This window comes from Calliphora vicina, chromosome 3 (genome assembly GCF_958450345.1).
Source record: "Calliphora vicina chromosome 3, idCalVici1.1, whole genome shotgun sequence".
In the NCBI taxonomy this organism is placed as follows: Eukaryota; Metazoa; Arthropoda; class Insecta; order Diptera; family Calliphoridae; genus Calliphora; species Calliphora vicina.
Genome location: NC_088782.1, coordinates 101,097,473 through 101,121,172, shown reverse-complemented (window position 1 = coordinate 101,121,172; position 23,700 = coordinate 101,097,473). Strand labels below are relative to the sequence as shown.

Here is a 23,700-nt window from a genome sequence, read left to right as displayed (position 1 = left end):
AAAGTAAAAAAGTTTTTGATTTTGCCAAAAAAAGCTAAAATTGTATATCTTGAGTTACAAAACATTTATTTTGATATATATCGCACTCGCATCCTACTAAGCGACCAAAAGGGTCTTCAAGGAAAATATCTAAGCTTTGTTTGAGCTAAAAAAAAAATAAAAAAGGGTCCATTTTGAAAAAAAAAAAAAAAAGTCAACAAAAATTTTGATTTTGCGAAAAAAGTCAAAAATTTTATGTTTTGAGTTACAAAATATTTATTTTGATAGATATCCCACTCGCATCCCACTAAGTGACCAAATAGGTGTTCATGGAAAATATCTAAGCTTTATTTTAAGAAAAAAAAGACAAAAAGTTTTTGATTTCGGAAAAAAAATATTAAACATTTTTTATTTTTTTTTTTTTTAATATTTTTGTTCGGAAGATTGAAGAAAGAGCTATCTAAACTATTTGGGACACATGTTGCTAAGAACAATAGGTAATAAGTTACATGGATAAGAAAAAACACCTGCTTGACCAAAATGTCAAACTTTGAAACTCTATCTCGGAGAGTTCTCGAACGACCTTGTTAAAAAATTGTATCTGAGTTACCATCCAATAGAACTAACCTTGGTGCAAATTTCATCCCGATCGGAAGACATCGATTTTAAAAATTGGTTCACTTGACATGAAATCCCCCATATGTATATTATATGTATGTATATACATGTGTATATAAATATATTTTTTATTTTTTTTTTTTGTGGTAAACAAGAATTAGCTGTTCAGACTAAAAATGCTTTAAAATAACACAATACATTAATCCATAGACAATTTGTAATAGTTCTTGAAATAAAACCAGTAATTTAAAGTGTCTTACTCATTCGACAAATGTATTGTTACGTTTTTGCCTTTTATAAACGGTGGTTTATTTCCTTTAAATAAACCGGATACTTTTGATTGCAAATAAAAACAGTTTAGTAGTTTAAAAATTGTAACAACTCTTTATTTATCCAAATTTATACAATAACAGTTCACTATTTGATAAATTGTATGTTAGATAACACAATACTAATTTGATAAAAAAAACCATTGGAAATAAATTTATTTTTTATTAAAAATTAAAATGACAGATGTCTTTGCTATAAAAAACTCATTTTCGAGAAAATGTCATATAGCACTATTTGAATATAAACCCTCGATATATTGATGAATATACCCATAAGATTAAAAATATATACATATTTCTTGGTTTTAATAATACACTTTTATTTCCGGTTCGTCCGTTAGTTAATTATGTTTATAATTGATCTACAAATAATTCAAGATAAAAAACAAGAACAAGAACTAGTATTTGCAATGCAAATATTTTTATCATTGCATCTTTCAATTATATATAAACTGAGTGAAAGAACAATATCAATTCATTCAGTCTCGGTAAATGAACAAGTAAACATTAGATATAAATAAACGAGTAAAAAATGCATTACAAAACTCGACTATATTCCTTAACATTTCTATACATCTGGAATTTTCACAATTTTGCTCAAGCTGCAATCAATGCAAGTATTTAGAATGACAAATCAATATAGATGAGTGCGAAAATCTAATTATTTACTTAACAGTCCAAATACACACTGGCTTCCGATGAATTCTCAACTTGTGACTACTCTCGATTCGAGAGCCACTTAGAGGCTCTGAGAACTGGTAATGATTTTTTTAAACTACACTTTGAAATGATAAAATTACAGTTGGATAAACAAAGTGAAATTTTACAAAGGTTCGAGCAAAAATTCAATAAGATTCCTCAGAGATTAGAGAACATAGAAAGTAATATACGGGGAAAAATTAGGGAAAATTTAGTTGAAACAAGTGACTTCATAAGTGAACAAAGCCAAATGATGCATGCAGATGATAAATGGCGCATGATCAGTGACATCAAGGAAATAGTGAAAAATCTATTCGATAGCTTTAATGAAAAGCTTAAGAATGTGGAAAATATGTTGAAAAAAGCCAGTTGGGAAACCAGTACACGTCAGCTGGTTGATAGTATATCCAAGAAATTAACTTTATTACAAAATATTGATAAGAAATTAACAAATGTTGATACTATGACAATGGATCAAAATAGAAATCTACAGAAATATCTAAATCAAACTGGTAAGAAACTGATGGTCATCTGTTTATTTAAAATAAAACTGAACAATTTATTCTTTTTTTTTAATTTTAGACGCAACCAAGATTTGTCACGATACCGATGATCAGACATTAGTTTGGTAAGTTTGCATAAATAAGTACTAAAAATTTGTCTCCAAATTCGTTTAAAAGTAGCATCAACTAGCTAAAGAAGATGCACGAGCCTTTTAAAATAATTTTCGAAAGTCATAATTTACCGTTTAAATGATTTTGTTCAGGTATTGACCGATCCAACTTATTTGGCAATTGTATAAGAGCCAAATAAGTTGGCCGATTTTAGACAGTTTCAGTTATGTTCATCATTGAGCAAATGGATGATCACACGTCACATGAACCGACATCAATAAATCGACTCAGTAAAATAATCTGTTTCGTATTATTTAAGCTCAGTGTTAGTACACCAGGAATATGCAGGTGTTCTCATATAGAAATTTTAACAGAATTAAATAATCACCCCTATCGCGAATCAATATTTCATATGAAATATGTTCCCTTTTCCTTTTTTCGTTCAACAACTTTGTTCACGTGAAAAAATTCCCCATGTTGTGGAATTTTTAGATGGAATTCTGTTTTTTTTTTTGAATTCTCAAAATTGATGGCAAGGGTACGTAACCAAAACGCCAGGGTATCCCATACGATTTAAGTAAGTCCCTAGTCGACCTATATCTTCATATAGGAAGCCGGTCTACCTATATTTTTATATAGGAAACTTCACGATATGAGTTTTAATTGGTACTCCACGAGTAACGAAGAGTTTTAATGGTCTCCATCAGGGTTTATCAAATTAAAAGACGCGGGGTAGGTGCAAACGACGTAAACCAGGAACCGTTATACGAAGCCTTACATCACATGCGTGCCAGAGTGAGACGCAAAATTGTCGAAGGCAAAAAACTTAAACGGGCCTGATTGCACTTAAAAAATAATTGCAATGACGCGCGAGTTGTTAATCATCCCAGACTTAGACTCTTTACGACTGATGGAATTTTGTAAACAATAAACAGCTGTTACAAACAAAATCCACTACTGTGAATGAAAAGTTCATGGGGAATTTCACGATAGCAATTTTGCCTTCGAGGAAAATGGATATTTCATGGGAACAAAATTTCACATGTTATTGCCGATAGGGGTGAATAACTTAATAGATTTTAAAATAGCTAGAAGCTAGAATTGAAGTGATTTAATGTATTAATTTCAATTAAAATTTCAGTACCACCAAAACATATCCTACCAGTTGTGCTGAATTTAATACATATCATTGTGCGAATAACAAATGCCGCATATACAATCAGCTTTATGGGCCAAAACCATTTTGGGTTGCATGTGATAACAACATCGAAGGTGGTGGTTGGACTGTAATCCAAAGGCGCATTAATGGCTCCGTAGATTTCTTTCGTGGTTGGTCTGATTACAAGCAAGGCTTCGGTAATATTGATGGAGAATTTTTCATCGGCTTAGATAAATTACATGCTTTGACGACTACACTCCAACCCATGGAACTGTTGATACAACTAAGAGACTTTAACGATACTGAGACGTATGCCAAATATGATGAATTTGTTGTTGGTAATGAAACAGAAAAGTATAAATTAAGTAAAGTAGGCGAATATTCTGGAAATGCTGGAGATTCCTTTAGCTTTCATCAGGGTTATAATTTTAGTACTAAAGATCATGACAATGATCAACATAAAAGTAATTGTGCCGTCAAGGAAAAGGGTGCTTGGTGGTATTCGAAATGTTTTTGGAGGTAAGTAAAGCAAGACTGTTTGTTTAAGTATTTATGTAATTATAAATGAAACAATTTTGTTTTCTAGCAATTTAAATGGCCAATATTACGGTAAAGATGAGGCGGCTAAAATTAAAAATGGTATTTGTTGGAATGGTTTTAAGCGTTGTCAGCATTCTTTAAAATTTGTGCAAATGATGATTAGACCTAGAAAATATAAATATGATACCTAATAAAACAAATAAGAGAGCTATATTCGGCTGTGCCGAATCTTATATACCATTCACCAAATTATATTTCAAAATAAAAATTTTAAATATTTTCAGGTTAACAAAATTTTTTTTTTTTTTTTGCAGTTTTTAAATTTTTTTTTTAATATTTAGCGAGAAAAAGCTTTTGGTGAAAAAAAAATCGGGTTAAAAAATATTTTTTCCGATTTTGACCCATTGTAGGTCCAACTTACTATGGTTTTATATACGTCATTGCAAATCTTTGAAATATCTATCATTATTTTCATATTGTCTATATTAATGACTTAGTAATCCAGATATAGGTCAAAAATCGAGGTTGTCCTGGCTTTTTCATTATATCTCAGCCATTTGTGGGCCGATTTTGCTGATTTTAAATAGCAAACTTCTCGAAAGCATTTCTGGCAGAATTATTGAAGATTTGGATTCCGAAGATATCTGGGGTCTTCAGAAAATTGATTTCAACAGACAGACAGACAATAGACTCCGCTATCTATAAGGATCCAGAAAAATGTAGAAATTACAAACGGAATGACAAACTTATATACATATACCCTTCTCACGAAGGTGAAGGGTATAAAAAAACAACAAGAAAATGTATATATACATTTTCTTGTTGTTTTTTTTATATATATATAAAAAAAAATTGTTATTAAAAGAAGAAAAATTTCATAACAAAATATAATTAGTATTTTTTTTTAATCGTGCCACTGTGAATCAAAGAATTCAAAAATGGTGTTAAATAAGAAGTAAATTGCAAAAAGAAAAAGAAAAAATAAACTAAATATTAAAACAAAAGAAAAAAACTACCATAAAAAAAGAATAACTGCGTAACTCGATCAAACAAAAAGGAATATCGCAGATAACAGAGATCCTCATCTCTTCTAATTTAACAACTTAACAGCGGCGATTTGGAAAGCTTTTCAACATCTCTGCAAGTAAGTACATATTCTCTTTTTGTTTTGTATTTACATAAGCTCTGTTAGTACAATCTCAATATAATTAACATACAGTAGTGGCAAAATTTTAAGAACTGTAGTTTCTTATTAATTATTATATTATTTTTTAAAGAGAATTGAACTAACAACTTTACAAAAATTTTACTAATTTCTGATTTAAAGCAACCAATTTGAATAAATTGATTACATTTTTATCATAACTTTTTAATATTAAAACTTTGCTTAATTCAAAAAAGAAATTATTCCAAAAATTAATTTGGAACCGAAAAAAAAGAAAACAGTTTTGATTTATTAAATTTTTGCTTTTTATTCATTTGATTTTCTTATTTAACAAGTTTTTTTTAACGAATAACCAAATAAAATAAATAGACAATTAAAGTTAAATGATATAACATAAATAAAATAGATAAATAAAACAAAACTAAAAAAATCATTATTGTGATAAAGTGATAAATATAAATAGGATCGCGATTAATAAAAATATCACCCTATGTTGGGATCTAGAAATTTTAATTTCTTATTTGGTTTGTCAGTCAATAATTAAATTTTGTGTAGAAGTTTAAAAAGGTTTATGATTGCAACTAATAGAATAAAAATAAATAAAATGTTCAGTAAACTAAATTAAAATTTGATAAACATTGTACAGATTTACATATTCATACCCTACACCACCATAGTGGGGAGGGTATTATGCGTTTGTGCAGATGTTTGTAACGCCCAAAAATATTAGTCTAACACCCACCTTAAAGTATACCGATCGACTTATAATCACTTTCTGAGTCGATTAAGTGATGTCCGTCCGTCCGTCCGTCTGGTCGGCTGGCTGGTTGTCCATGTAAACCTTGTGCGCAGAGTACAGGTCGCAATTTTGAAGATATTTCGATCAAATTTGGTACATATTATTTTTTCGGCTCAAGGACTAAGCCTATTGAAACTGGCTGAAATCGGTCCACTATTTCACCTAGCCCCCATACAAATGTCCTCCCGAAATTGGACTTTATCGGTCATAAATGTTTAATTTATATATGTATCTCCACAATTTCCGCTCCAAATAAGTTTTATATACACAAAATTCATGTCACCAAATTTTGTTACGATCGGTCCATAATTACTCATAGCTCCCATGCATAAATCGTTTAAAAATTTTGGTAAACACACAAAATTCCACATAGTTAACTTTAATATAGACATAAATCACATGACCTAATTTCATTGTGATCGGTCCATAATTGGTCATAGCCCCCATATAACCCAACTTCCCAATCACTCAAAAATATAAATTATTGAAATTTTAAAAGAAAAATTTTTTTTGCTCTTTTACTTAGTGTAGAATTGAATTTTTTCCCGAAATTTGTTAAAATTTGTTTTATTTTAACTCAGTATTTGAGTAGTGTAAATATTATTTGATTTTTTTAAGAATTTTTATAAATATATTTTAAAATGTTTAAAATCTGAATTTTAATATAAAAATAAACATAAAGTAATGTTTGAATAAAAATTTTACGACTTATCCTTTGGGGTTGAAGAAAATTTGATCGTACATTAGGGTTCTTCTTAAAATTAGTTTCGTGTTAGGAGAACAATTGTTTGGGAGGGTTTTGAACACGGGTAATTACATCATCGCCCAACTAGTTATTTTCGACACTGAATACAAACTAAATTTCAATAATCTATAGTTAATTATACCCTACACCACCATAACTGGTGAATGAGGGTATATATAAGTTTGTCATTCCGTGTGTAACATTGAGAAATATTCATCTGAGACCCAACAAAGTATATATATTATTGATCCTTATGAAATTCTAAGTCGATTGACCCATGTCCGTCTGTCTGTCCGTCTGTGTAAAACACGCTCACGTCCAAAATACGCAAACAAACTTAGTAGAGTTGCAAGAAAAATGTTTATTATTGTCCTAAGCAGTTTGGTATTGAAAATCAGCGAAATCGGTACAGTGGAACCAAAGTTATGAATGAAAATGTAGGACAACCTAAAAAAAAAATTGATAATTTTCACATATTTTTGGACATTTTTTGTAAATTTATTGCAGCTAATATCATAAAATTTTGCACTCGTTACTTTTGTGATAAAAGGAGTAACTCTGGGGAAAATTATAAGAATCGGTCCATGATTTCTCCTAGCTCCCATACAAATTTCTTCCCGAAATATGGTTCTATGGTCTATAAATGCCTACAAAATAGGAATATCCACATGAAATTCAGCAAAAATAAATTTCGTGGTAAAAGAAATTATATTACAAAATTTTTCATGGATCGGCCCATATTTGACCATAGCCCCCATATAAAGTACACTTCCGAAAATCTATTAAATAAGCATAAATGTCTTATAAATATTGCTATCAAGTTGAAATTCGACGTGAATAATCCCCATATATACAAAAATCGCTGTACCTAATTCTATGGCGATCGGCCGATAATTGGTTATAGCTCCCATTTCCGAAAAACACAATAACCTACATAAATATCTAAAAAATATCAATATCAAAACAAAATTTTACACACATCCATAGTTTATATTTAGAAATCATACTACTGGATTTTGTGAATATCGGTCCATATTTGACCATAGCTCCCATATAAGGTCCACTTCCAAAAATCAGTTAACTACTCATAAATCTCTTATAAATACATTTATCATGCTAAAATTCGACAAAAATTATGCTGATATATATAGATATCACTGTACCAAATTTTATGCAGATTGGCCGATAATTGGTCATAGCTCCCCTATAAGACCCATTTCCGAAAAAAGATATTAACCTTAACAAATATTAAAAACATATCGATATCAAAATGAAATTACGCACAGATCAGTAATTTGTATCCAGTAATCATACTTCTGGATTTTGTAAATATTGGTCCATATTTAACCATAGCTCCCATATAAGGTCCACTCCCAAAAATCACTAAAATCCTCATAAATTTCTTACAAATATAGTTATCAGGTTGAAATTCAAAACAAATTTATTCAATATATGTATACAAAAATCGATGTACCAAATTTTATGATGATAGGCCCATAATTGGTCATAACCTCCATATAAGAACCACTTCAGAAAAACACATTAACCTGCACAAATATCCATAAAAATCTATACTGAACCAAAATTTTACACCGATCAGTAATTTGTATCCAAGAATCGTACTACAAGATTTTTTAAATATTGGTCCATAATTCGGCTAGCTCCCATATAAGGTCCACTCTTGTTAATAGCGTTGTTTATAAAATTCTACAAAAATAGCCATAATAGGTCATAGCATCCATATATTAAACCAAAATAGTACACAGATCAGTAATTTGTATTCAAAAATCATAATACTGAATTTTGTGAATATTGGTCCATAATTGGCAACAGCTCTCATATAAATACATACAAATCACGTAAAAATATTTTATGACAATCGAATCATAATAGGTCATAGCTCCCACATAAGTCCCACAACCAAATATTTTGAAATTTGTCTAAATATATTTGTATACCCTTTTCTATACTCTGTTTCTTCACTTGAGGTTAAAAGGGAAAAATATTGATCCAAATGTATTAACTAATTATTAAGTATATAAATTGTTAAATTTCATACGTTCTAATAGGAATTTCAGTTATAAATTGCTGAATTAGATAGAATTTTTTGTACATATGAAATAAAATATCTTCTGCGTAAACTAGTCTTTCTAACAATTGTTATATTATTTCAGTTTTTATACCATCATATTTATGTGGAGGGTATTTAAGATTCGGCACGGCCGAATATAGTACTCTTACTTGTTTTTATTCGATTCGAAATTTTCAGGAGATGGTTTGTAAATAAAAAAAATAAAAAATTCCGGGTAAAACTCGGATTTTTTTTTGTTTTTTAGTCCAGTCAACTGTAATATAAAAGCTCCCTAAAGTATGCAGTACAAATTTAGATATTTTGTTTGCAAATAAATAAGAACAGAGAAACTTGAAGAACTTACATTAGTAAATGCTACCGGGCGAAGCCGGGGCGGTCAACTAGTTTAGAATAAAATTAAAAAAGGTACCAAAAAAGTACCAATAATAAATTTTTTGGTTTTTGGACCCTTAATTTTGAATTTACAATATATATGTTGTTTTGAACATATTTTCCATTATATAAATCCACATTTAAAACTTTAAGACTGAATGAGATTCTATGAAGCTACAACATTATAGTGATTAAATTAAAAGAAAATAAATATTGCCATTTTCAAATAGAATATAGAAAAATGTTATGGAGTTTATCTTACATTTTTATACCCTACACCACCATAGTGGGGAGCGTATATTGGGTTAGTGCTGATGTTTGTAACATGCTACAATATTGTCCCAATACCCACACTGGGACAATAGGACGGAGCCTATTGAATTTGGTTAGAATCGGTAAATTATTTCTCATAGCCCCCATACGATTGCCCTATCTGAAAATAATTAAGCTCTCATAAATATCTTATTTATATTCTGCGCAAATAAGTTCTATATAAGTCTAACTCGCAGCACCAAATATTGTGATGATCGGTCCATAATTAGTCATAGCTCCCATATAAGCCCAACATTCGAAAATCACAAAAGTCATTACACCAAATTTTGTAACGTTCGGTCCATAATTAGTCATAGCTCCCATATAAGACCCACTTCCGAAAATCATTTTAACGAGTATAGATTTCTTAAAATTGTTGGTATTCAAATAAAATTCAACGCAAATCAGTTTCATATATATAAAAAACATGCCACCTAATTTTAAAAGAAAGCTGTTCTTCTCGGTGTAGTTTATCATATGGTCGGGCTTGACCGACTATACTTTCTTAATTGTTGGCCATAATTCTGGTTCCAATAGATCGATTTTACCAATTTTCAACCAAACATTCATGATCAACAAAAAATGTTTTGAGATAATTTCATCGTCCTGAGTACTGCTCTCTAAGGCGTATCGTACCAACAACAGAATGAAGGACATAGCTAGACAAAATCGATATACCCCCTATGTTTTTGGTGGTGGGTATAAAAATATCAAAATTTTATCCAATTAGTTGCTACAATATTTTTTGCGACATAATTTAGATACTATCAAACGCAATAATTTTTGTATGAAGGCGTATGAGTATTATTATGGCGTTATTTTAACAATCATACGCTCAATTATTTATTAATGAAATATACCCAGCCCATACCGCACAGTGGTATAGAAAAAACAAGTAAGAAAGTATGATCGGTCAAGCCCGACCATATAATACCCTACACTAAGTAAAAGAGCAAAAACATTTTTCTTGATAATTTATATTTTTGAGTGATTTTCAGAAGTGGGCCTTATATGGGGGCTATGACCAATTATGGACCGATCACCATGAAATTGGGTCGTGTGATTTATGTCTATATTAAAGTTAACTATGTTGAATTTTGTGTGTATACCAACATTTTTAAGCGATTTATGCACGTTAAAGTGATTTTCGGAAGCGGGTCTATATGGGAGCTATGACTAATTATGGACCGATCGTAACAAAATTTGGTGACATGAATTTTGTGTATATAAAACTTATTTGGAGCGGAATTAGTGGAGATACATATATAAATTAAACATTTATGACCGATAAAGTCCAATTTCGGGAGGACATTTGTATGGGGGCTAGGTGAAATAATGGACCGATTTCAGCTAGTTTCAATAGGCTGAAATCGGTTCAAAAATAGTTTCAAAAAAATAATATGTACCAAATTTCATTGAAATATCTTCAAAATTGCGACCTGTACTCTGCGCACAAGGTTTACATGGACAGCCAGACAGTCGACCAGACGGACGGACATCGTTTAATCGATCGATATACTTTAAGGTGGGTGTTAGACTAATATTTTTGGGCGTTACAAACATCTGCACAAACGCATTATACCCTCCCCACTACGGTGGTGTAGGGTATAAAAAAAGAATGAAATAAATCTGTAACTTCTTCGGATTGAATGAAAGACGAAGTGTTGTCGAGTTTAAGTATTGAATTTGGACCTCATGGGCTCACCAGGGTAGCGACAACGGATCCCCAAAGAAGGACAGCTCGGCTATATTAAATTTTTAAAACGATACATTTTCTACGTTCCTGTTCCGATTTCAAAAGGACATATATATAGAAACTGAGTACAAAGTTACAGCTGCGAAAAATTTTTAATGGGTTTTGTAGTATATTTTGGATAGTATTCGGAGTTTTGAATACAACTTTACTCTCATCTGTCCATAAAATATTCTTCCACTTTTGGACTGGCCAATTTAGATGATCCTTTGTGAAATTCATGCGATTGGCGATATGTGTTGAGTTTAACAGAGGGACGTTTCTTGGACTAGACGCTTTTAAATTATGTCCTCTGAGATATGAGAGAACTGTTTGTATTGTCGCAGTTATATTAAGGTCCTTTTTTAGCTCTGTTGCAAACAAAATTTTATGAAAACCAATTATTTTAAATCCAAAAATCGTTTTACTGGATTTTGTGAATATCAGTCCATATTTGAAAATAGCCCCTATATAAGGTCCACTTTCGAAAATCACTATAACAACCATAATAATATTTTAAATAAAGTTATTGATATGAAATTCAACCAAAATTCTCAAGTCCTCAAATACATAGAAATTTAGTTACAATATTTTACGACTATCGCCCCATAATAGGTCATAGCTCACATATAAGTATGTACATAGCTTCTATATAAGGCCCAAATCCACCAAATATATTAAACGTAATTTTTCACTAAATGCTGCGATATAAATCAATTTCATATGCAAAATAGAGTCTAAATATTTGTATAGTCTTTCCTTTCCTATTTATACTTTTTGTTGAGCCAATCTGGTATTGTTAACCAATTTGTTATTATATCAACTATAAATTGTTGAAAAGTACACACATTCCTACTATAAAAGCACAAGTGTTTAGAATCGATAGCTATCTATATCAATTGTAAATTGCTGAATCACTGCAAATAAACTAAATTAACGGTTATCCCGTTAATCACTTTAGTTTAGAATTGATATGTAAATATTTCAAATCCAAGAACTAGTAATTGCAATGGAATTATTTCTTATCACTGCATCTTTTAATTCTATATAAACCGAGCAAAATATCAAATTCAATTCATTCAGTATCAGAATATGAACAAGTAAACATTAAATATAGTAAATAAACGTGTAAAAAATGCATTACAAAACTCGACTCTATTTCTTATCATTTTTTTACATCTGGAATTCCCATAATTTTGCTCAAGCTGCAATCAATGCAAGTATTTTGAATGACTTGTATCTATCAATATATAAATATGTACTTTGTAAATCTAATTATTTACTTAACAGTCCAAATACACACTGGCTTGTGATGAATACTTAACTTGTGACTACTCTCGATTCGAGAGCCATTTAGAGGCAATACAATTGCAATTGGATAAACAAAGTGAAATTCTACAAAGGTTCGAGCAAAAATTCGATAAGATTCCACAGAGATTAGAGAGCATAGAAAGTAATATACGGGAACAAATCAAGGAAAATTTAGGTGAAATCAGCGACATTAAGGAAATAGTGAAAACCCACGATGTTCTATTAAATAGCTTTAGTAAAAAGCTTAAGAATGTGGAAAATATATTGAAAAAAGCCAGTTGGGAAACCAGTACTCGTCAGCTGGGTGATAGTATATCCAATAAATTAACTTTATTACAAAATATTGATAAGAAATTAACAAATGTTGATACTACAACAATGGATCAAAATCGATATCTACAGAAATATCTAAATCAAACTGGTAAGAAACTGATGGTCATCTGTTTATTTAAAATAAAACGGCAAAATTAATTTATATATTTATATACGATCGTTTTAGAAGCAACCAAGATTTGTCTAGAGACCGATGATCAGACATTAGTTTGGTAAGTTTGTATAACTAAGTACTAAAAATGTTTTCCCGAATTCGGACAGAATTTATATTACTGTATACTTATGGTGTATGCTTCTTACGACCATTTTCACAATGTACGATTATTTCATTTTAACCGGAAAATTAACTAACTGTCGGCTTGTTTAACGGGGACCATTTTACCAACGGTTACCGATTTACGTTTCACCATCATTTGATTACTTAACCAAAGCATTCAGTAGAAAGTATGGCAATAATGCATACATTTGTTTACGAAAAATAGTGTAATGAAAGATTGAAATATAAAAAATTTTCTAAAAGACGGCATATAAAATAATAATTTGTGTTTTCTTAGTGGTATAATAAAAAAACGTATAAAACTCAAAAATATTAAGGTACCAAACTGAACAACAATTACTGAAAACCAACAAGGAAAAGTGCACATTTGTTGTTTGGTTTGTAAGTGCAATATCCGTGTGGTATATTTATCACCCCGTGCAAAATTTACTTTTCTTCGCTTTACACTTTTAAAAATTATAAATATTACAAAAATATAAATGTTTTTCCATGTTCTTTTATTAAATTTTATTCGGTTTATATTCGGTTATATTTATATTTAACAGCAACTTTGTTGTTAAATAGTGTCAGTTAAGAATTAATCGTACATTGTGAAATTCATTTTAGCCTAACTTGCGGTTAAAGTTCACGTTAACTTTTAATCGTACATTTTGAAAATGGACGTTAAAGTAATTTTCGGAAGTGGTAATTTATATAAATATACCAAAAATTTTAAGGGATAAATTAGCGTTTAATTGATTTTGTTTAGAAATTGTGGAAAAACAAGTAAGAGTACTATATTCGGCCGTGCCGAATCTTAAATACCCTCCACCTAAATATGATGGTATAACAACTGAAATAATATAACAATTGTTAGAAAGACTACACAGAGAAAACAGATTCGTGATGGCAACCGAATTTGTTGTGTATTTAGACTGACATATGTAGCCCAATCGACTTAGAATTTCATAAGGAACAAGAAAATACATACTTTTTTGGGTCTTAGATGAATATTACTCAATGTTACACATGGAATGACAAACTTATATATACCCTCCTCATTCACCACTATGGGGTTGCAAATGAAAAACTTAGGAATTACAAACGGAATGATAAAACAAATAAGAAAGTATGGTCGGTCAAACCCTGTAATGTGTAATATCGATTGGAAATCCAATGTTTGTAAACTTCATGAAATTAAATTGAAATCTTACTCAGAAATTTGGAAAACAATACCAGAGTCGACGGCGGGAGCCTTGTAATTGCTAGCAATCAGCCGGTTTGGGGGGTTCTTGTCTCATATCGCTTTGTTTCAAGGTTATTACAAATTATTATACAATCCACCACCATAAATGGTGAATGAGGGTATATATAAGTTTGTCATTCCGTGTGTAACATTCAGAAATCTTCATCTGAGACCCAACAAAGTATATATATTATTGATCCTTATGAAATTCTAAGTCGATTGAGCCATGTCCGTCTGTCCGTCTGTGTAAAACACGCTCACGTCCAAAATACGCAAACACACTTAGTAGAGTTGCAAGAAAAATGTTTATTATTGTCCTAAGCAGTTTGGTATTGAAAATCAGCGAAATTTGTACAGTGGAACCAAAGTTATGAATTAAAGTGGGACAACCTCGAAAAAAAATTGATAATTTTCACATATTTTTGGACATTTTTTGTAAATATATTGCAGCTAATATCATAAAATTTTGCACTCGTTACTTTTATGATAAAAGGAGTAACTCTGGTGAAAATTATATGAATCAGTCCATGATTTCTCCTAGCCCCCATACAAAATTTCTTCCAGAAATATGGTTCTATGGTCTATAAATGAATATAGAATAGGAATATCCACATAAAATTCAACAAAAATAAGTTTCGTGGTAAAAGAAATTATATTACAAAATTGTTCGTGGATCGGCCCATATTTGACCATAGCCCCCATATAAAGTACACTTCCGAAAATCTCTTAAATAAGCATAAATGTCTTATAAATGTCGCTATCAAGTTGAAATTCGTCATAAATAATCCCCATATATACCAAAATCGTTGAACCTAATTCTATGAAGATCGGCCGATAATTGGTTATAGCTCCCATATAAGGACCACTTCCGAAAAACACAATAACCTACATAAATATCTCAAAAATATAAATATCACAACAAAACTTCACACACATCCGTAGTTTATATTTATAAATCATACTACTGGATTTTGTGAATATCGATCCATATTTGACCATAGCTCCCATATAAGGTCCACTTCCATAAATCAGTTAAGTACTCATAAATCTCTTATAAATACAATTATCATGCTAAAATTCGACAAAAATAATACTCTATATATAAATATCACTGTGCCAAATTGTATGCAGATTGGCCGATAATTGGTCATAGCTCCCCTATAAGGCCCATTTCCGAAAAAGATATTAACCTAAAAAAATATTTAAAACATATCGATATCAAAATGAAATTACGCACAGATCAGTAATTTGTATCCAGCAATCATACTACTGTGAATATCGGTCCATATTTAACCATAGCTCCCATATAAGGTCCACTCCCGAAAATCACTAAAATCCCCATAAATTTCTTACAAATATAGTTATCAGGTTGAAATTCGAAACAAATTTATTCAATATATAAAAAAATCGATGTACCAAATTTTATGATGATAGGCCCATAATTGGTCATAGCCTCCATATAAGAACCACTTCAGGGAAACACATTAACCTGCACAAGTATCCAAAAAAATCTATACTGAACCAAAATTTTACACAGATCAGTAATTTGTATCCAAGTATCGTACTACAAGATTTTTTAAATATTGGTCCATAATTCGGCATAGCTTCCATATAAGGTCCACTCTTGTTAATAGTTTTGATTATATGAAAATCTACTAAAATAGCCCTCAAATACTTAGGACCATAATAGGTCATAGCATCCATATATTAAACCAAGATAGTACACAGATCAGTAATTCGTAATGATCTGTGTACTATTTTGGTTTAAACATCATAATGCTGAATTTTGTGAATATTGGTCCATAATTGGCCACAGCTCTCATTTTATGACAATCGAATCATAATAGGTCATAGCTCCCACAGCCAAATATTTTGAGATTTGTCTTATACTCTGTTTCTTCACTTGAGGTTAAAAGGGAAAAATGTTTATACAAACGTATTAATAGGAATTTCAGTTAAAAATTGCTGAATTAGATAAAATTTTTTGTACATTTGAAATAAAATATCTTCTGCGTAAACTAGTCTTTCTAACAATTGGTATATTATTTCAGTTGTTATGCCATCATATTAAAAGAAACTTTATATATCAAAAACAAAATCTACTCTATACAATGGTCTGGTTAATCATAGTGACAAATAAACAAAAACAAAAGCCCCAGAACTATGATTAGAAGTGAGAATAACTGTAGCTAACTCATTGATCATAAATTGTATTTCCGAGATGATTGGTGCCTCACAACCCACACCTACCAATTTCTTAGTGGCATATAATTTGGCTTCTAGGAACCCACATTTAAACTCCCTAACGTATTTACGACATAAAAGAAAACTAAATTATAAATTTATCGATTAATTTTTACAGAATTCATAGTTCTTTTATTCATTTAAATAAATTTAAGTTTCTAAAATTTTTAGAATACTTTTACATTTCATTAAATTAAATGTAACATGTTAGGGTGCAATAATATACAAAAACAAGTAAGAAAGTATGGTCGGTCAAGCCCGACCATATAATACCCTACACTAATTAAAAGAGCTAAAACATTTTTCTTTTCCAATTTCAATAATTTATATTTTTGAGTGATTTTCGGAAGTGGGCCTTATATGGGGGCTATGACCAATTATGGACCGATCACCATGAAATTGGGTCGTCTGATTTATGTCTATATTAAAGTTAACTATGTTGAGCGATTTATGCACTTTAAAGTGATTTTCGGAAGCGGGTCTATATGGGAGCTATGAGTAATTATGAACGGATCGTAACAAAATTTGGTGACATGAATTTTGTGTATATAAGACTTATTTGGAGCGAAATTAGTGGAGATACATATATAAATTAAACATTTATGACCGATAAAGTGCAATTTCGGCAGGACATTTGTATGGGGGCTAGGTGAAATAATGGACCGATTTCAGCCAGTTTCAATAGGCTTGGTCCTTGGATGAAAAAAATAATATGTACCAAATTTCATTGAAATATCACAAGGTTTAAATCGACTCAGAAAGTGATTCTAAGTTGATCGGTATACTTAAAGGTGGATGTTATACTAATATTTTTGGGCGTTACAAACATCTGCACAAACGCATTATATCCTCCCCACTATGGTGGTGTAGGGTATAATTAAATACACACTTACCACTTATGGTGAAGGGTATTAAAAGCAGAACAATATTACAGCGAATACAATTTTATTTTCAGCAAATTCTGAATTTAATTAAAATACACCTATCCCTCGATTTACACGAAGCTATGTTCCAGAAAATCAAATTCGAAACATTATTATATAGAAAATCGTGCAAATCGAAAAAAGAAAAAAGAAAAATTCAGGTATATAAAGTTATTTTTTCAATAATTTTTTTTTTTTTTTTATTTAACTAAATTTTTTAAATTTAACTAAATTTAGTTTATTTAATAACAAAAAATGTATTATAAAATTCATAAAGACTTTAGTCAAAAATAGTTATTTATTTATTATATTTAAATATTTGGAAGTCTATTTGGTAATAAGGACTTGTGATGTATTTTTGTTTAATTCTTTGTATACTACACGATATTGTATCAGGTCTTGAATTAGGCCTTCACAAATAATTTTAGGTGTCAATGCGACCTGACTTGTCTCCAAACAAAACCCTTAACTTCAAGTGCTTATTTGATTATTTCAGAATATTCCTGATTTAAAGGTTGACAAGAAATATTTTCTATGCATACCTACTACTGATTTTCTGATTTCAGTAAATGATGATTTTTACAACTTAAATTTGTATTTTTTTTCAAAATAACTTTAGAAACTAAAGACGTTTGAATTATATATAATTTATTTTATACTTGCATTAAAATGAATGAAACAGCTTTTTTCAAATAAAGAATCGTGTAAATCGAGAAAATTTCATATCCCTCGAATAATAAATAAATAAATAATCGTGATAAAGTGAAATAGTGCAAGAAAGTATCGCGTAGATCGAGGGATAGGTGTACCCAAATTTAAGATTATTAGAAGATAGAATTGAAGTGATATATTGTATTAATTTGAGTTTTAATTGAAATTCCAGTACTACCCAATCATATCCCACCAGTTGTGCTGATTTTAATACAAACCATTGTGGAAATAACAAATGTCGCATACACAATCAGCTTTATGGGCCAAAACCATTTTGGGTCGCATGTGAAGGTGGTGGTTGGACTGTAATCCAAAGACGCATTAATGGCTCCGTAGATTTCTATCGCGATTGGTCTGAATACAAGGATGGCTTCGGTAGTATTGATGGAGAATTTTTTATCGGCTTAGATAAATTACATGCTTTAACGACTACACTCCAACCCATGGAACTGTTGATACAACTACGAGACTTTAACGATTCTTCGACCTATGCCAAATATGATGAATTTGTTGTTGGTAATGAAACGGACAATTATATATTAAGTAAGGTGGGTAAATATTCTGGCAAAGCTGGAGATTCATTTAGCTATCATCAGGGATTTAAATTTACTACCAGAGATCGTGACAATGATCGTAACGAGTTTAATTGTGCCAAGTCGTGTCAAGGAGCATGGTGGTATGCAACATGTTTCCAAAGGTAAGTTAGATATCAATGGTCACATGTTGACACTTCGTAACAAACATTTTTTCCAAGAGAAGATAATGTGCCAAACGATTCCTGTCTTATATTGGAGAGTCAACATGTGACCATTGTTATGTAATTGTTTATTTATTTTAGCCGTATTAAAACAAATATTTTTCTAGTAATTTAAATGGTAAATACTACGATAACGAGGATACGGCTAAAAGCAAATATGGCATCTGTTGGAATCAAATTAATGGTTGCGATTATGTTTTAAAATATGTTCAAATGATGATTAGACCTAAAAAATAGAAATTAAAACTAAACATTAGTTTTAATTTCAAAATCATTTTGTTTTCTTATTTAATTATAACATACGTTTTTAAAAAATTTTAATTATTTTGTTAAAACTCCAACAGCTGAATACTGCTTCTAAAACTACTGATTTTGAGCGATATGTGTTTTCGAATCAATAACAGTTGAATATACAGAGTGTTTTTTATAGAGGAGGACAGCTTTAAATTGAAATACAACAGAGAAAAACGTTTTTATTGGATATATGTATGACTATGACTGTTTAGCTTTTATTTTGAAACATTTGTAAATTTATTCAAAGAATTTTCAATATACATACATATTTCTAAAAATATTTTTTATTCTTTTATTTGTGATTTTTATACCCTCCACCACCATAAGTGGTGAATGAGGGTATATATAAGTTTGTCATTCCGTGTGTAACATTGAGAAATATTCATCTGAGACCCAACAAAGTATATATACTGAGACCCAACAAAGTATATATATTATTGATCCTTATGAAATTCTAAGTCGATTGAGCTATGTCCGTCTGTCTGTCTGTGTAAAACACGCTCACGTCCAAAATAGACAAACAAAATTGGTAAACTTGCAAGAAAAATGTTTATTGTTCTCCTAAGCAGTTTGGTATTGAAAATCAGTGAAACCAGAGTTATGAACCAAAATGTGAGACAACCTAAAAAAAAAATGATAATTTTAAAATTGTTTTTGGTATTGTTGCAAATATATAGCAGATAATACCATAAAATTTTACATACGTTATTTTTATGTTAAAAGGACTAACTCTGATAAAAATTATAGGAATCGGTCCATGATTTCACCTAGCCCCCATACAAATTTCTACCCGAAATATGGTTCTATGGTCTGTAAATGCCTACCACACAAAATTCAGGAAAAATAAGTTCCGTGCTTAAAAAAATCACAACACTAAATTTTTTGTGGATCGGCCCATATTTGACCGTAGCCCCCATATAAAGTTCACTTCCGAAAATCACTTAAATAAGCATAAATGATTTATAAATACCTCATAAATACTCCCCATATATACCGAAATCGTTGTACCTTATTCTATGAAGTATCGGCCCATAATTGGTTATAGCTCCCATATAAGGACCACTTCCGAAAAACACAATAACCTACATAAATATCTAAAAAATATCAATATCAAAACAAAATTTTACATAGATCCATAATTTATACTTAGAAATCATACTACAGGATTTTGTGAATATCGGTCCATATTTAACCATAGCTCCCATATAAGGTCCACTTCCAAAAATCAGTTAAGTACTCATAAAACTCTTATAAATACATTTATCATGCTAAAATTCAAAAATTATACTCATATATATAGATATCACTGTACCAAATTTTATTTAGATTGGCCTATAATTGGTCATAGCTCCCCTATAAGGCCCATTTCCGCAAAAAGATATTAACCTTAAAAAATATTTAAAACACATCGATATCAAAATGAAATAACGCAGTAATTTGTATCCAATAATCATACTTCTGGATTTTGTGAATATCGGTCCATATTTAACCATAGCTCCCATATAAGATCCACTCCCGAAAATCACTAATATCCTCATAAATTTCTTACAAATATAGTTATCAGGTTGAAATTCAAAACAAATTTATTCAATATATACAAAAATCGATGTACAAAATTTTATGATGATAGGCCCATAATTAGTCATAACCTCCATATAAGAACTTCTTCAGGAAAACACATTACCCTGAACAAATATCCATAAAAATCTACACTACTACAAGATTTTTTAAATATTGGTGCATAATTCGGCATAGCTCCCACATAAGGTCCACTCTTGTTAATAGCATTGTTTATATGAAATTCTACAAAAATAACCCTTAACTTAGGACCATAATAGGTCATAGCATCCATATATTAAACCAAAATAGTACACAGATCAGTAATTTGTATTCAAAAATCATAATACTGAATTTTGTGAATATTGGTTCATAATTGGACACAGCTCTCATATATATACATAAAAATCACGTAAAAATATTTTATGACAATCGAATCATAATAGGTCATAGCTCCCACATAAGTCCCACAACCAAATATTTTGAAATTTGTCTAAATATATTTGTGTACCCTTTTTTATACCCTTCAGCTTCGTGAGAAGGGTATATATAAGTTTGTCATTCCGTTTGTAATTTCTACATTTTTCATTTCCGACCCTATAAAGTATATATATTCTGGATCCTTATAGATAGCGGAGTCGATTAAGCCATGTCCGTCCGTCCGTCTGTCTGTCTGTCTGTCTGTCTGTCTGTCTGTCTGTCTGTCTGTCTGTCTGTCTGTCTGTCTGTCTGTCTGTCTGTCTGTCTGTCTGTCTGTCTGTCTGTCTGTCTGTCTGTCTGTCTGTCTGTCTGTCTGTCTGTCTGTCTGTCTGTCTGTCTGTCTGTCTGTCTGTCTGTCTGTCTGTCTGTCTGTCTGTCTGTCTGTCTGTCTGTCTGTCTGTCTGTCTGTCTGTCTGTCTGTCTGTCTGTCTGTCTGTCTGTCTGTCTGTCTGTCTGTCTGTCTGTCTGTCTGTCTGTCTGTCTGTCTGTCTGTCTGTCTGTCTGTCTGTCTGTCTGTCTGTCTGTCTGTCTGTCTGTCTGTCTGTCTGTCTGTCTGTCTGTCTGTCTGTCTGTCTGTCTGTCTGTCTGTCTGTCTGTCTGTCTGTCTGTCTGTCTGTCTGTCTGTCTGTCTGTCTGTCTGTCTGTCTGTCTGTCTGTCTGTCTGTCTGTCTGTCTGTCTGTCTGTCTGTCTGTCTGTCTGTCTGTCTGTCTGTCTGTCTGTCTGTCTGTCTGTCTGTCTGTCTGTCTGTCTGTCTGTCTGTCTGTCTGTCTGTCTGTCTGTCTGTCTGTCTGTCTGTCTGTCTGTCTGTCTGTCTGTCTGTCCGTCTGTCTGTCTGTCTGTTGAAATCAATTTTCTGAAGGCCCCAGATATCTCCGGGATCCAAATCTTCAACAATTCTGTCAGACATACTTTCGAGAATTTTGCTATTTAAAATCAGCAAAATCCGTCCATAAATAACGGAGATATGAGCAAAAATCCGAGACAACCTCTGAAAATTTCATCAAAAAACACAATGTATTGCATGCTTTGACAAAAAAACAACAAAACGTATGCTTGGGTGTGCAAGCTTTGTGTATTTGTTTTTTTTTTTTGTTTTTTGTTTCTTTTGGCGTTGTTGTTGTTTTTTATACAACTAAACCAGTGTAGCCAGATGTGGGGATTTGTCCCCAATTTGGGGATTTCAAGATTTTTTTGGGGACAGAATTTCGTGGGGAGGGATTTGGGGATTTTAAAAAAATTTGGGGATTTATATCCATTTTTGGGGATTTTACATTTTTAGACATTAACGGTATTCACAATGTAGAGTACTTGGCTTAGTAATAAAACAGAAGAGCTATTTATTGACAAACATTTCAATTTCTAATCTATTTGGTTTTATATTTTGTTTAAATAATCATATTTTATTTCTTTCATTTCTTCAGAATTTGATGAAAAACACAAAAATTTTAGATTTATCGTTTCCAGGACACTACTTTGATAATAAAAAAATTAAAAAAGGATTTCATCAAAAGTTCACAGATATTAAATTGTTTTAAATTCTTGCTAAACACAGAAAGGTAAATCATTCTCTAGGAGCCAATTTTTGACTTCGTATTTAAATGTTAATTACACTGTGCGAAAGTGAAAAAAATGTCAAAAAATTTCAGAAACATCCTCAAATTCAGAATTTACTTATCGTCGACCTGTAACTTAAGCTGACCACACACGGTTGATTTTGATTATGATTTGTTCGTGTTCGACATCTTGTTACTTGTTAATGGGGATGTGCGCGATAAAAATCACAAGTAATTGAAAATTTTCAATCACAAATCAGGCGAACAAATCATTCCGTGTGTGGCCAGCTTTAGTCAGTTTTTGTCCGACTTTATATTTTTCAACGGGTTTGGAAAGAAAACTGATTACGTTTTAAAATACAGTGCATCTTTTGATACATTTGTAAGTTATAAGTATTGTTTTTGTTAAGAATATCTAAAAAAAAGAAACAAAATTTGTTTTTAATAGCATTTCAATACTTATTTTGATATGAAAGCTTATACCAATGCATTGATATACATTTTTATTGCAATGTATAAAGAAAATTTAGTTCTTAACTTGTCTTCTGTATATGTATATAAAAACTATTTGTGTTGAATTTTATTTGAGTTTGAAATATTTTTAAGAAATCTATACTCATTAAAATGATTTTCGAAAGTGGGCATTAAATGGTAAATTTGGTGAGGCAGGTTAGGCATATATAAAAATTATTTTTGCTGAATTTGATTTTTATATCTATATAACTAAGATATTTATGAGAACTTAACTATTTTCAGATAGGTCAATCGTATGGGGGCTATGAGAAATGATGTACCCATTCAAATTCAATAGGCTTCGTCCTTGGGGCAATACAAGAGTTTGTACCAAATTATCTTTGAAATTGCGACCTGAAGTTTGAT

The 23,700-nt window shown here is 30.8% G+C and overlaps 2 protein-coding genes across 2 annotated transcripts; both read left to right on the top strand.

Annotated features, from left to right (window-relative positions):
• The first annotated feature begins 1,594 nt into the window (after positions 1-1,594).
• LOC135954444 (ficolin-2-like) lies at positions 1,595-4,162 on the top strand. Its single transcript, XM_065504619.1, has 4 exons — positions 1,595-2,137; positions 2,208-2,253; positions 3,381-3,917; positions 3,985-4,162. The coding sequence occupies exons 1-4, from the start codon at positions 1,714-1,716 to the stop codon at positions 4,127-4,129; spliced, it is 1,152 nt and encodes a 383-aa protein (XP_065360691.1). The 5' UTR covers positions 1,595-1,713; the 3' UTR covers positions 4,130-4,162.
• An 8,207-nt stretch (positions 4,163-12,369) lies between these two features.
• Positions 12,370-19,498, top strand: LOC135955653 (fibrinogen-like protein 1). The gene is made up of 5 exons (XM_065506012.1): positions 12,370-12,375; positions 12,446-12,887; positions 12,966-13,011; positions 18,352-18,876; positions 19,044-19,498. The coding sequence occupies exons 1-5, from the start codon at positions 12,370-12,372 to the stop codon at positions 19,171-19,173; spliced, it is 1,149 nt and encodes a 382-aa protein (XP_065362084.1). The 3' UTR covers positions 19,174-19,498.
• The last annotated feature ends 4,202 nt before the right edge of the window (positions 19,499-23,700 follow it).

Excerpts from the sequence above, each read along its gene's own strand:
- LOC135954444 (XM_065504619.1), top strand. The coding sequence starts at position 1,714 with ATGATAAAATTACAGTTGGATAAACAAAGTGAAATTTTACAAAGGTTC. Across the intron at positions 2,138-2,207 it reads GAAATATCTAAATCAAACTG|ACGCAACCAAGATTTGTCAC; the intron begins GTAAGAAACTGA and ends TTTTAATTTTAG. Across the intron at positions 2,254-3,380 it reads GATGATCAGACATTAGTTTG|TACCACCAAAACATATCCTA; the intron begins GTAAGTTTGCAT and ends TTAAAATTTCAG.
- LOC135955653 (XM_065506012.1), top strand. Across the intron at positions 13,012-18,351 it reads GATGATCAGACATTAGTTTG|TACTACCCAATCATATCCCA; the intron begins GTAAGTTTGTAT and ends TTGAAATTCCAG. Across the intron at positions 18,877-19,043 it reads TATGCAACATGTTTCCAAAG|TAATTTAAATGGTAAATACT; the intron begins GTAAGTTAGATA and ends ATATTTTTCTAG.